The sequence below is a fragment of the Pinus tabuliformis genome, chromosome 1_2, assembly GCF_031772625.1.
Source record: "Pinus tabuliformis cultivar Carrire ecotype Pingquan chromosome 1_2, CPIR1, whole genome shotgun sequence".
Classification (NCBI taxonomy): domain Eukaryota; kingdom Viridiplantae; phylum Streptophyta; class Pinopsida; order Pinales; family Pinaceae; genus Pinus; species Pinus tabuliformis.
In genome coordinates this window covers 1,159,723,846-1,159,737,206 of record NC_142298.1, presented here as the reverse complement: position 1 = coordinate 1,159,737,206, position 13,361 = coordinate 1,159,723,846, and the positions used below count along the sequence as shown (strand labels likewise).

Genomic DNA, 13,361 nt, shown 5'->3' with positions numbered 1-13,361 from the left:
TTTTAATTTTTTTTCCAAAATTAAAAAAATATTTTTCAACAAATTTAAGTATACACAATGTTTTTTTTTAATGATAAATTTTATGTATGATTTCAAAAAATATTCATAAATTTCATATATAAATACAAAATTAGATAGAATTGATCAAAGTACATTTTCAAATTAAACTTAAAAACTCATTTAAAATAAAATTACAATATAAAATAAGTAGTCTAATGAGACTAAATTCTAGTAACATTTTGATAAAATTTGGTAGAGATTTTTTTTGTAAATCTAGATATAGTTGTCTAACTTCAAGATTTTGGGTGCTCCTGATATTTTTGATGGCGTTAAATCTATTTCCACCATAAAAAAATATGATTCAAACACTACCACTACTACTGTAAGATTTAATAAAATATTTTTGCTATTCCAACCACTTTTAGTTGTCCAGACAAAATCCTCCACCTCAATAAACTAAATTTACATTATAATATTAAAAAATTAAATATATCATTTAGATAAAATCACTGTTAAATATCTATAAATAGATCATTTAACTGAATTTTAAATACCCAATTTAAGAAGAAAATATTTTTCTTGGGATAAATTGATTCATTTTCGAAACACATGCACAATCTTTGACTGATAATACCAGACTCAAGAAGGATTCGCGGATGCCCAGGTCGGATTTAGTCACCGGTCAACTAGCAGTAATGACGAGAGGAGCAGAAGTACCAGCCCGGTGGGGGGCCGAAGATCTGGTTATTTGATTGCCAGAATGCCGCCAGAATGAGAATTGAGGGAGAAGATCTGGGTTTTTTTGTTTGGTCCTGTAATCTGATATTGGAATCTTGAATTTTAGGGTTTACCTATTATTTCAATGAGCTATTCATGAATTTTGTGGCTTAAATTTAGTTATTTAGCTACCATTGAAATTGTTTGCTAATCTAGGATCCACGAAAAGGCCGAGAGATTTTTTTTTGTCGCAGAATGGGGAAGGTAGACCGGCACTGGATGCAAATCCACAGTATCTATGGAAGAGGCCAGTGGAATTCTCTGCTGTTAACACTCCTCCATGGTTTTCTGCTGAGCATTTTATCGTTTCTATTGTTGTCCTACTTTGGCCAAATCTGTCATTTCTTGGCCAGATCCGTACCGTCCCTCTCCCTTCAAGCCTGCAGATTCGCAGCCGGGGTTGCAGGTTCTCTAATGGCTCTGGCCGCCGTGGGATTGTTCTTCAAAGCGGCAAACGACTGGCATTCCAAAGTTGTTCTCCACTGGCAGATGTCGCAGAAAATGGTGGGCATGGTGGGCGACTGGTGCAACGTGAAAACCGCCTTGGATATCGGGTGTGGCCGCGGGATTCTTCTGAATGCCGTGGCACGGCAGCTGAAGAAAGAAGGCAGCAGTGGGCGGGTCGTGGGAATCGATCTCTGGCTGGCCGGCCAAGAAACCATGTCGGCGACTCTGAAAACGGCGACCATTGAAGGAGTCCAAGAATATGTTACTTGCAGAAGCGGGGACGCTCGAAATCTGCCGTTCATGGACAATTACTTCGACGTGGTGGTCTCCGCCGGTTTTCTGCACACCGTGGGCAGGGAATTCGGGCACAAGAGCCCCGCCGCCGCGGCTGAGCGCGCGAAAGCGCTGCAGGAAGTGGTGAGGGTTCTGAAGGCCGGAGGGATGGCTGTCATTTGGGATTTGATGTACGTTCACGAGTATGTTCAGAGGCTCAACGAACTCAAAATGCAAGAAATCAAGGTCTGCGACTGTGGCCGGACCTTCACGGCGCAGAGCCACATTGTTTCCTTCAGGAAGCCACATTATCAGGTCCATCTCAACAGAATAGTCTAATCTCAACAGAGTAGTTTAAGAAGGTGACGTTTTCCCCGGAAAATAATAGAAATTTGTGTAAAATTTGGGGAAATTTTTGGAAATAGGTTAAAAAATTTTGAACATAGAATTTACAGCCATTAAACTTCAGAATTCTTCAGAATTGTGAATAATCTTAAGAGATGGCTGAAACCATTTCCGCTATCAAATAAATGATTCAACCACTCTCATTATCAGATGTCTTGATTTCAAAAACATGGTATAAATTCCTGATACTCCCAATAGCGTATATTCAGAAAATTTAGTAACATGCAGGTTATGCATGATTTCATCCGGAGGATCGTGATCTGACCAGAAACTAGCGGCATGGCTGTGCAGAAACAGAAAAATGATGTAAATTACGATTGCGGAATCACTATATTTTTTTATTTGTATTATCTTGATAGTTGTTATCCTTCTGCTGTGGTTTAAAAGATTTTGGAAAATTTAGAGGATAAATTCAAACATCTATTATCTTTAGAAAATCTGTGGATGTGTAAATTAATGTTTAATTTAAGGGGATTCACAAATCAATTTTATTTTTTGAGAAAAAAAATCAACATAGATTTATATTAAAGAAATATAAAGATCTTCTATACATAAAGTTACAGATTCAGTTGAAAAAAGCCTCATATGTTTTGTAAAAAGAAAATACATCACCGGAAAGCTCCATATCAAAAGCAGGATTTCCATATCAAAAGCAGGAAAAAATCCGAAAGCTCCATATCAAAAGCAGGAAAAAAACCTACACATCACATCTATATAGCCCAAATCAAATATTCACACGATTGTGTTTGAAGGTTTTGTTAACGTGAATAGATTTTAAGGGTTTGAAGGTTTTGTTAACGTGAATAGATTTTAAGGGTTTTAATTTGTATTGTAATTAGTGGTTGAAATATGTAATTTGTGTAGTTTAATTGTGAGATGTTTTCGATTTTTTTGGTTGATTTGTTCCATATATAGTAGGGATTTTTTTAGAAGGGCGAACTTGAATTTTAAGGGATTTAATAAAAAGGCGAAATTTGTAATTTGTATAGGTTAATTGTGAGAAGATTATTTAGATGGTAAATTTGAATTTTTTTGATTTGCATGTTTTAAGGGACTCTAAAAATTGTTAAAATGTTGAATCTATTTACATATATAAAAATATAATTTAAATTAAATATAAACCTATAATGTTGTGAATTATCATTCCAAAAAATAAAAACATTTAATGATTAAATTACAGCGATGTTAAGAATGGATGAGTGGTAATCCAAATACAATTTCCTAATAATATTGATAACTTAAATATCATTAAATCACAATTTCATAAATCATAAATTAATATCGCAACTAACCAACTTACTATTATTTATGTTAATTTTTTAAAATTTTTAATTTTCCATTATAAATAAAAAATAATTTAAAAATAAAATTATCTTTATTTTTTGAAATAAATAATTTAAAAATAAATTTATCCTTATCTTTTTTAAATTTATGTGTTATATGAGGTTTGGTTTCTCATTAAAAATGAGTAGGGGGTGGAAATTATATTTATGAAAGATAAATATTGTTTCGGGAAATTAAGCCTTTCCGAATCTGAATGAAAACACTCCACAACCTAAACTCGACGGGTTGAAAGATAAATATTACCTAAACTCGACGGGTTGAAAAGGAGAAAAATGGAAATATATCTTTTATAGTTCTATTTTCTTTTTAATCTTTTAAATTTTGATTTTATCTTTAAAAGTATCATAAAAAAAAATTAATATATAAATTATTAATAAAAATTAATATATAAAATATTAATTTATATGGTTAAAGTTATAACCATGGTTAATAGATAAATTGAAAATATGAAGCGGATAGATTAATTGTTTGTTTTTAGTGGGTAATAGTTACTAATAAATTTTTACATTTAGAGTTTTATTTGTGAATAAGTGTTCATGAAAATATATATTACTATTATTATTATCTTTTATCTTCAAATTTTAAGGCCACAGCCAAGCCAGACACCAAATTGGTGTATGAGACCCCCTTGAGTGTGGACAAGGGACCCACCTCCGTGCAAGGATTTGACTTTTAAATCTACAAAGGCATACATACTCTATCCCATCTGGTTTTGAACCAGTGAGCTCTTAAGAGGAAACACATGCTCTTGTCATGGTGAGAAATAACTCCTTACATTTATATTTATTTTCATCTTATTCCTCTCCATTTTTTATGCAAAAAATTCTTAAATTATGGGAGAAAACACATGCTCTTATCATGGTGAGAAATAACTCCTTGTATGTATATTTATTTTCATCTTATTCCTCTCCATTTTCAATGCAAATAATTGCTTAAATTATGGGAGGAAACACATGCTCTTATCATGGTGAGAAATAACTACTTGTATTTATATTTATTTTCATCTTATTCCTCTCCATACTTTATGCAAAGAATTGCTTAAATTATGTTGGGAAGTAATTGAAGGTAGATATGGTAGATATGCTCTTTACCTAACTATGAGCTACTCTAAAGATTATACTTTTTTACAAAAATTCAATAATAAAAAATCACTACACAAATATCTAAAAAACATGCATGAATATTGCAAACATGCCCATAAATTATGACATAAAATATTGGAGATAGTTATTCATATTACATTATATTACTTGCCATAAGACTTAAATTATAATCCAATTAAATGTTTAATATTTTTTATTAATTAAATATCATAATCCAATTAAATGTTTAATGTTTTTTTATTAATTAAATATTATAAATTATATTAATTAACTATGGCCAAAATCTTACCTATACTAAAACTAATAAATAAATATTACAAATAAAAACATTATTGTTTAAAATTCTAATAGATTCAACCTTTAATATAAAATTAACAGATTCATCTTTAATTTATCATGGATTTGTTGTTTTTGAAAAGCTTATGTCAATGTTGCTTGAAATCCACCCATATTAAGAGTCAACCAAATATCAAAATCAGAACATTGTGTTCTTCTCCTTCAATTTTATATATGTTTTAATAGTATGGGGTTCGGAGTTAATCAAATTATCAGCCCGGAGACATTTGGATCAGCAGATTGTCAAGTAAAGTGAACGAATCACTCCCGCTTATCAAGGGCTAAATGGATGTCACTTTGTTTTATATATTAAACTTTAGTCTTCCATTTTTATTCTATTATTGGCGTTGACAATGATAGAATGTATTATGAGTGAATATGGGGTATTGTGCGGAAACTTATAATTGAAATTAATAAAAATAAATTAACTTAATATTATAAAAATAATATCGTCCAAATTTTTAAAATATATTTTTTTTTTTAATTAAGCTTTTTAATAGTATGTTAAGTTTTTTAAGTTTAATATTAATGTATTAAGTTTTATGATGATAGTGATAATGATTAATTTTTATTAAGATAGATGCGGTCTATCAGATTTTTAGAGAAAGAATTTAATTGTAATATTTAGGATTTTAATTCTTTGTTTAAAAAGAAGAGAAAAAAGTACACCAAAATCACTATAATTGGGTTGACTTAATAAGTCAAGAAGATTGGAAGTGTGATAGATTTTAAAGAATTGAGAGTGGATGTGAGTAAGGTCCGAACAATCTAAAAGAAATTGTTTTTCATCCTCCACTCTCTTAGTATCGCAACGCTGACAAATTCTATCATGCCAGGGAGTCTTGGGAGTAGACTGTCACTTGGTTTCACTTTGACGCAGATGAGAAATAGTTCTAATCTTAGTGATGTTCATCTTTTTCTTCGAGCTGGTCAAAATAGAAAGATAATTTTTGTTCTGAAGGGTGGGGTTGATCACTTCCTTATAATATCTTAGCTTCCTTTTACCCTCCAACTCTTTATCATCCCAAAACTTATCCTTAAATTTGGAGGTGATAGCATATTTGACACTATACTTGCTTCTCAAGATGATCTCCTCATTATCCCCCAATGGTTGAGCCAAGATTGGGCATCCTTATGCCACCCATGCTTGAGGCGAAGGTAGGGGTTTTGACGAAAGTTAGAAGCAATTTTAACAAGCCTCTTGGATTCCATGTTGTCAAGCTTCCTCTTATACATTAGATATTTTAACATAGCCCTGCTTTCAATAAGGGAGAGTCCAACTTCGATCAGGTGGATAGGGTAGGGAGTATTTCCCTTGATCTTGAGATTGTACGTAATGAATTTGTTTTGAATCAACTCAATCTTTCTTTATGAATCTCTCGATATACTGCAACCCCGGACTTCAAAACCATATAGGACAACAGGGGTGACAAGGGTTTGAAAAAGGAACCTTTTTTTACCCCAAATATAAAGATCGACAACCTTATAATTGTTTTCAAGCACATAATAAGCTTTCTAGCCTCTAATAATCCTTTTCTCAATGTTGTAGTTCCAGTTGAGCTGATAAGGAATGTCAATATCCAAATATTTATATGAAGAGACCTTCTCCAAGCAATTGTTATCATAGACAACATTTTCATGGGTGATCTTTTTGGATTTAATTATCATGATTTTAGTATTGTTGGTATTAGCCGACATACCCATCTTGGAGAAATAGTCATGAAGAATCTTAAATTGCTTGTCCAGGTCCTCATGGATTCTAACAAGAAGAATGATATCATTGACATAGAGGAGAAGAGTATGATAATACCAGCAAGCTTAGTCCTTTGCACACTGTGATTTCCAAACACTCCTCTAGCTCATCGATGTAAATACCAAAAAGGGTAGGGGAAGGCAATGTCACATGGTTCAGGTTCGAGTTCGGGTTCGAAAATGATTAGGTTTGGTTTGAGTTCGAATGTTTTGATGAGGTTCATCATTAGGTTCATCTATATATATTAGTTTAAAATGAATTATACGATAAAATAGTAAGAAATCAACATCAGTAAACATCAAAAATGCTATCACAGACATGGAAACTGCAAGGATAAATTACAAGCTTGAGTTGCGACAGGAAGTTATGAGTTTTGATCTATGGACTTGGTCAATGGCTGTGAGGTTCGATGAAGTTCGCCGGACCTCAATTTTTTTTTAAGTTTCGCCAAAATTCGAACCTTAAGGTTAAAGTTCGACGAACCTTGTGACATAGGGGGAAATGGGACACCCTTGCTTAACCCTGATATTGCCTTTAATATCTTTAGGTCGTCCTTCGGTAGTTTTAAGCTTGGAAACAACCATCTTGTAGAGGCGAATCACAACAATCTTCAACTCAAGAGGAATCATGATCTCATCAATTATTTTCCAAAGTTTATCCTGAGGAACAATGTCGAAGGATTTTATAAAGTCCACAAAGCAACAAAATAGATCAACTTTACTATTGTGACATTCCTCGGCAATGATCTTGAGAGTGATGAGATGGTTGAAAGTCAAGTGGTATCTCCTAAAACTAGCTTGCCCTTTAGCTCTTTTATCGTGGCTTTCAAGCCAATGGCTAATATTCTTTTCCAAAATGAGACAATAAAGCTTAGCTAAGATGTGGCTAATCATAATAGTCCTGTAATTAGAGGGAACGATTTGTCCTCACTTTTAAATATAGTTATAATAAGGCTTTGCGTCCAACACTTAGGGAAGCCATGCTTTATAGCCAAATTGAGGAGCTTGTGAAGATGAGGAATGAGGATAAATCTTCCCAACTTTAAGATCTCAGCTTGGTATCCTTCAATGTCTTTAGCTTTCCCACTAGCGAGCTTATTAATCCCACACTCAACATCCTCAAGAGAAAATATATCTTCCTTAATGGGATTGCTAACGATGTTGTTCATGGTGTTCGGGGAGTTATACAAATTCTTAAGATAGATGTTCCACTTTTCTAAGGGTATCGAATGATTATCTTTAGATTTACGAACAAGCACATTCTGCCAAAATTTTATGGGCACAACTTTAGAAAGGTGAAGAAAATTCTCTTGTCTCTTATTAATATATGACTGCTTCTTCTCTTTAATGAGGACTTTGTATATACTAATATTTCATAGCTTTACAGTTTTGTTAGGAGCATCTCGAATAGTTTTCCTAACATTTTTATAGTCTTTATCATACAAAGCATTGGAAGTTCTATTAATCTTCTTATATGAAACCTTAGTAGAGGACTTGTTAATGGTAGTGGAAAGGATAGTAGTAAAATTGTGATAAATTTGATCAATATTGTTATTATAAGTTAGGGAACTTAAATCTCTATTTAACACCTTTAAAAAGAGTTCTATATTACTCTGATTGAAATGGGAGTGTCTTTGGGTTTCACTGGTATCTTGCATTTGGCTGGTATGCATAACTAGATTGAGGGTTAAATACAAAGGCCTATGGTCAGAGTCATGCTCGAAATCATTAAGAAGCTCAAAGTCGGTAATATGTTTAAGGATATAGGTGTTCGAAATCACATAGTCCACAACATTACTGCCCAACCCATGTAAACATGTCATCTGGCTAGAGGAAGGCCACTTTCTAATACAACTACAGATAATCAGGTCATGGGAACTACAAAGCTCGAGGAGCTTGGTGTCAAATAAATTCTTGGTTTTGTCTTGAGAGGTTCTCTTGAATATAATATCTAAGACATCATCTTCGTCAATCCATAAGGGGTCAGGGTTAGAGTGGTTACTTAACATAATAGCTTGCTTGGTAGAAATTCTAGCATTGAAGTCCCCAAGAAAAAGGATATTACCGTCATTCCTCAGGCTGTGAATATATTTTTCTAAGGTAGTGAAAGGACAATTCTTATCTAAGTTGTTTTTCTTATAGAAGGTAGAGTTGACAGGAACAAAATAATAGATTGCAAGAAAAATCCTATTGGAGAAAGAATCAGGGATCTTGATCCAAATGTCCTGATTGAAGGGGTCAATAGTATGAAGTTGGATGTGATAAGAAACAATGTTCGTAACATAACAGGCCATACCACCAAGCCCCCTTTGAGAGGTTTTCTTATTCCAAGCAAACCAAAGAATGAATCTGTTAAGGTGAGGAACCCTAGATTCGTCATCCTCCCAAGTTTCAACTAGAAAAATAAGGTCAATATCACTCGTGATCCAACTTAACATAAGACCTTTATGCAACGGAAAACCACGACAGTTCCAAAAGAGGATCTCGAGTGATCCTAATTCCTATTTATCATTCGTAGTTTGGAATCTATCTCAAAAAATAAATTTCCTATTATTAATGATATCCCATTTCCCTTCTTTTCTTGCCTCCTCGACCTTTTGGACTTCTCTCCTGAGTTTAGCTTGGTCTTCTGGAATCAGATCTTTATTTATAAAGATTATGGTTCCCTTTAGGCTCAGGGATTCCTTGAGTATATCTAATTTGTGGTCATTGCAAATGGTTCCCTTTAGACTCAGGGATTTCTTGAGTATATCTAATTTGTGGTCATTGCAACTTACATTAATACGGATTAGTCCATGTTGATTCTCGAGTAACCTTCCTACCTTGATTGCTTTCATGATATAAGTTGTTTGAATTTGAGATTTTGTTTTGAATTTTTCTTTTACTATTTCTAGTGTGTCCTCATTATTTTGTTCTTCTATAACAACAATTATAAAGTGTAAGGCTCTTTTATGATGCTCATGGTAGAGTTCAATCAATTTGTTAATTTCCTCTTTTATGAGTTTAATATCTAATTTACTCTCTCTGTTTTTTTTTCCAAAGGAAAAAACAGTAACTTTTATTAAAAAGATAATGAAAGTTACACTAGCATATGCTCTGATACATTCTGTAGGCCGCCACTAAGGCTCGAGTGCTTTCGCACCCCCCACAACGTTAGAAGGCTAACGTGCAAAGAAAAAAGAGAAAAAGAGAAGAGAGGAGAGAGAAAGAAAAAGAAGCAGAAAAAAAAACTGAATTCCGGCTGCAAGTGAGACTCGCGCTTCAAGTTTTTCTCCCCTTTTTCTTTTCAACCTTACGCCACTCTCCTTGAGAGGGCTCGATCGAAGCTATGACTATCTGTGTTTCTGCATTCTGTGGGATGGTTTCTTTGTCTGAGTCTGAAGTATCAGAGTGGTGATGACGTTTTATGCCTCCCATGCTTGGATCCACCCTTGTCATCTCTGTCTTGTCGTTCGGATTAGTTCCCTTCTGATTCTCCATTTCTTGTGATATCTTAGTCTTCTTTGCAGGGGTCTCTTCCTCCTCTGCTTCTGACTCTTCTTCCTCTGAATCTGGAGGTGAGAATTGCCATCCTTTCTTCTGCTTCCCTTTCTGCTTCTTGTTGGTTTTCTTTGCTTCTGGACATGAGCTTTGCAGGTGTCCTGTCTGCCTACATAGCCTGCATCTGAAGGCGGTGTTTTCATAATCTAGTACTTACAGCCAGTTTTGTTGTTTGTAGACCAGCCTTATATTGTCCGGAAGCCCTTTACTTAGATCTACTTCCACACAAATACGTGAAAAAGTATAGATCCTTTCATCAATCCTTTTCAGGTCAGTTTTAATGTATTCCCCTATACTGTTTCCAATGCCTTCCAAGACTCGTTCATTCCAGAAGTGCAAAGGGAGATTGTATAGTCTGACCCAGACCGGCATTTTGGTTACAGTCATTTTGTTTGGATCAAAATCTGGGAACCATGGGGTCATAAACAGCCCCGATGTTCCCCAGAACCATGGCCCTGTACTAATGACTGTATCTCTGACTTCCTGGGATGTAAATTTTACGATAAAAAACCCCTTTGAACATAGGTGAATCTCACATTCCATGGTCCATCTGGTGAAAATCCAATGGAATAGATCCAAAGGTTTGGGCCAAAAGCTGTTGAATCGGCAGATTAGAGCTTGCGTTTCATAGGACTTGACGAAATCGTCAAGCCCTGTAGAATCTAGATTTAAGGCTGGGGTTTTTTCTGCCTGATCTACAATGTATGGCCTGGGTATGTTTCTGCTTGGATTTGAAGAGGGCCCTGCGTCTCTGCTGCCCTGAAAAATGTTTTTGTAGGATGCAGTTTTTTTCCCCTTGTCTCCGTTTTGCTGTCCTTGAGGTGGAGCCCCTCCTCTCAATCTGAAGTTTAAAGTAATAATTGATCCTGGCCCAATCTCATAGCTTTCCATCGATCTACAGTCCTGGAGTGACCGCCTACCACTAACCAGGTGTTGGATCTAAACAGGGTATCCCATTTCTGCCCATATTTGTTGTTTCAGCTGCAAGGAGGTGCTTCCTGCATGGACCCATACTAAACGAGTTTTCCCCTGTGGGAGTTATTTACTCTCTCTGTTATTTAGGGGTGGATTATTATTTAGTTGTTCTTTTAGACTTTTAATCTAGCTTTTCAGGGCGCCATTTTCTTCTATCATTGATTGTTTACTATATTCTATTTCTTGAATCTTACCTTTCATTCGTTGGAATTCATTCTCAAGCAAGATTATTCTATTTTATAAAAATTTGTAATTATTTTCCCATGGCTTTTTCTTTCTTCTTTTCCTCTGTCTAACCATTCAATATATTTATAAAATCTATTTAAAAAATGATTAATTTATTTTGATTAGATCTCTATAGATAATATATATTAAATATATTGTTATTAATGCGACTTTTTGGAAGTTTTTCCGGTGGGTTTTTTCCGTCAAAATCCGGCAGCAATTTATTGGAATCGCAAGTTTGATAGCTAGTTTCTGCACAATCAAAGCGTCCTAGGGGTTTTCCAGGGTGCTGAATCCAAATATACAGTGAAAAAACCATTTTAACTGCAAAAAATCAAGATTTAACCTCAATTTCTTCCGCCTGGTTCCGTCACCAGAATCTCCAAAAAATCGCATTATAGACAACTCCAAATAAAATTAATATTTTTAATATTTTAATAATACGTTGTCCCTATCTTAGGTCGCACAGTCTTAGATAATATGTTGTTTTAATTAAGATTAATATGTTGTTTTAATTAAGGAAATCTTGTTGTCACGGTCTAACCTCTAATAACACTAGGAAAGCAAGATCAAACAAATTTGTTCAACGCAGTTCTGTTATTTTGGGACTGTTTCCATGAAAGTTGATAAAAAGGTTAGGGGCTGGGAAGTTTTGAAAGAAGTAATTAATGGTTTATGTTTCGATAGTGGTGTTACAGTTAAAAATAGGTATTGTTTATATTTTCTAATCAATTTATTTATTTATTAAACTGAGTTTTTGATTATATAAATCTAAAATACTAAAAAAAACTCTGGAAACATTTGAATTATAATTCTTTAATTCCAACCAATTCTTTTAAAAATATGAAAATTTTAATCATAAAACCCAATCTAACGGATCTCACCTGCCCTGAAAACCTACAGTAGTTCGAAGAGAAGTTAGTCTGTTTATTAGTGACTTAGTGACTTTTCAATGTGAAAAGAGTCTTACGTGGAGGAGTGGCATGAAGTTTAAAGATCGGAAAATAGGTGTTTGAAAGAAACCCATTTTTATTGTTTATGAGTGACTTTTCAAAGTGAAAAAGGTCATTACGTGGAAGAGTGGTGTGGAGTTTAAAGATCGGAAAATTGGGGTTGGAAAAAAACCGGTCTTCTAGTTCTTATTGGTGAAAGGAGTTGTTTATTATTTTTGATGTTGTCATAAGAACGTGTGAGATATTGTTAAGAATCATTTAAAAATATTTTTATTTTTTTGAAATTCAAGTTATACGAGGTTTGGTTTCTCGTTAACGATGGTTTACGGGTGGAAATTATATTTATGAAAGGTAAATATTGTTTCAGAAAATTTTCCCAATCTCGATGAAAACGTTCCACAATTAAAATTTGACAATTGAAATATATATATATATATATATATCTATATCTATATCTATATATATATATTATAATTGTTAAAGTTAAATTAATAGTAGTTAATAGATAAATTAAAAAAATGAAATGGATAAATTAATTGTTTGTTTTGATAGGTAGTAACTATCCGTGAATCTAACCCCACGGGGCTTTGGATTGACGGTGAATGGGTGCCTTGTTAAGGCACTCCTTGCGATAGGTCACTGGTTCAATTCCCTGTGGGTACTTAGTTTAGTCTTAACCTAGAAAAAAAAACTATCCGTGAATCTACATATTTAGAGTATTATTTGTACGTAAGTGTTGAGGAAAGTTTAGAGTATTATTTGTACGTAAGTGTTGAGGAAAGTATAAATCATGATGAGAGATAACTCTTTGTAAGTATATTTATTTTCATCTTATTCCTCTCCAATTTTTATTCCAAGAATTACTTAAATTATGGTGAGAAATAATTGATAGTAAATATGTTAATTTAAATATGAGCTACTTTTAGAAATTTTATTTTTGGATTATTTTCTTACAAAATTTAAGAATACAAAATCGCTAATCACTACACAAAGATCTAAAATTCATACATAATCATACTCATAAATTATAACATTATTCACCTAACATTATATTGTTTAAAGATTGCAATAAAACTTTACATTATAATGTAACCAAATGTTTAAAAATATTTTTTTTTAAATATTAGAAGTAAATATCCGTGTTTCAAAATATTTATTTCCAATTATATTAATTAATAGTAATCCACAATCAAATCTATTACTACAATCTTTCTTGCTCGACACAAACTAA

General features: G+C 33.3%; 1 protein-coding gene across 1 annotated transcript; it reads left to right on the top strand.

Annotated features, from left to right (window-relative positions):
- The first annotated feature begins 569 nt into the window (after positions 1–569).
- On the top strand, positions 570–2,256 carry LOC149210339 (uncharacterized). Its single transcript, XM_089394405.1, has one exon. The coding sequence runs from the start codon at positions 973–975 to the stop codon at positions 1,834–1,836; it is 864 nt and encodes a 287-aa protein (XP_089250531.1). The 5' UTR covers positions 570–972; the 3' UTR covers positions 1,837–2,256.
- The last annotated feature ends 11,105 nt before the right edge of the window (positions 2,257–13,361 follow it).

Excerpts from the sequence above, each read along its gene's own strand:
- LOC149210339 (XM_089394405.1), top strand. The coding sequence starts at position 973 with ATGGGGAAGGTAGACCGGCACTGGATGCAAATCCACAGTATCTATGGA.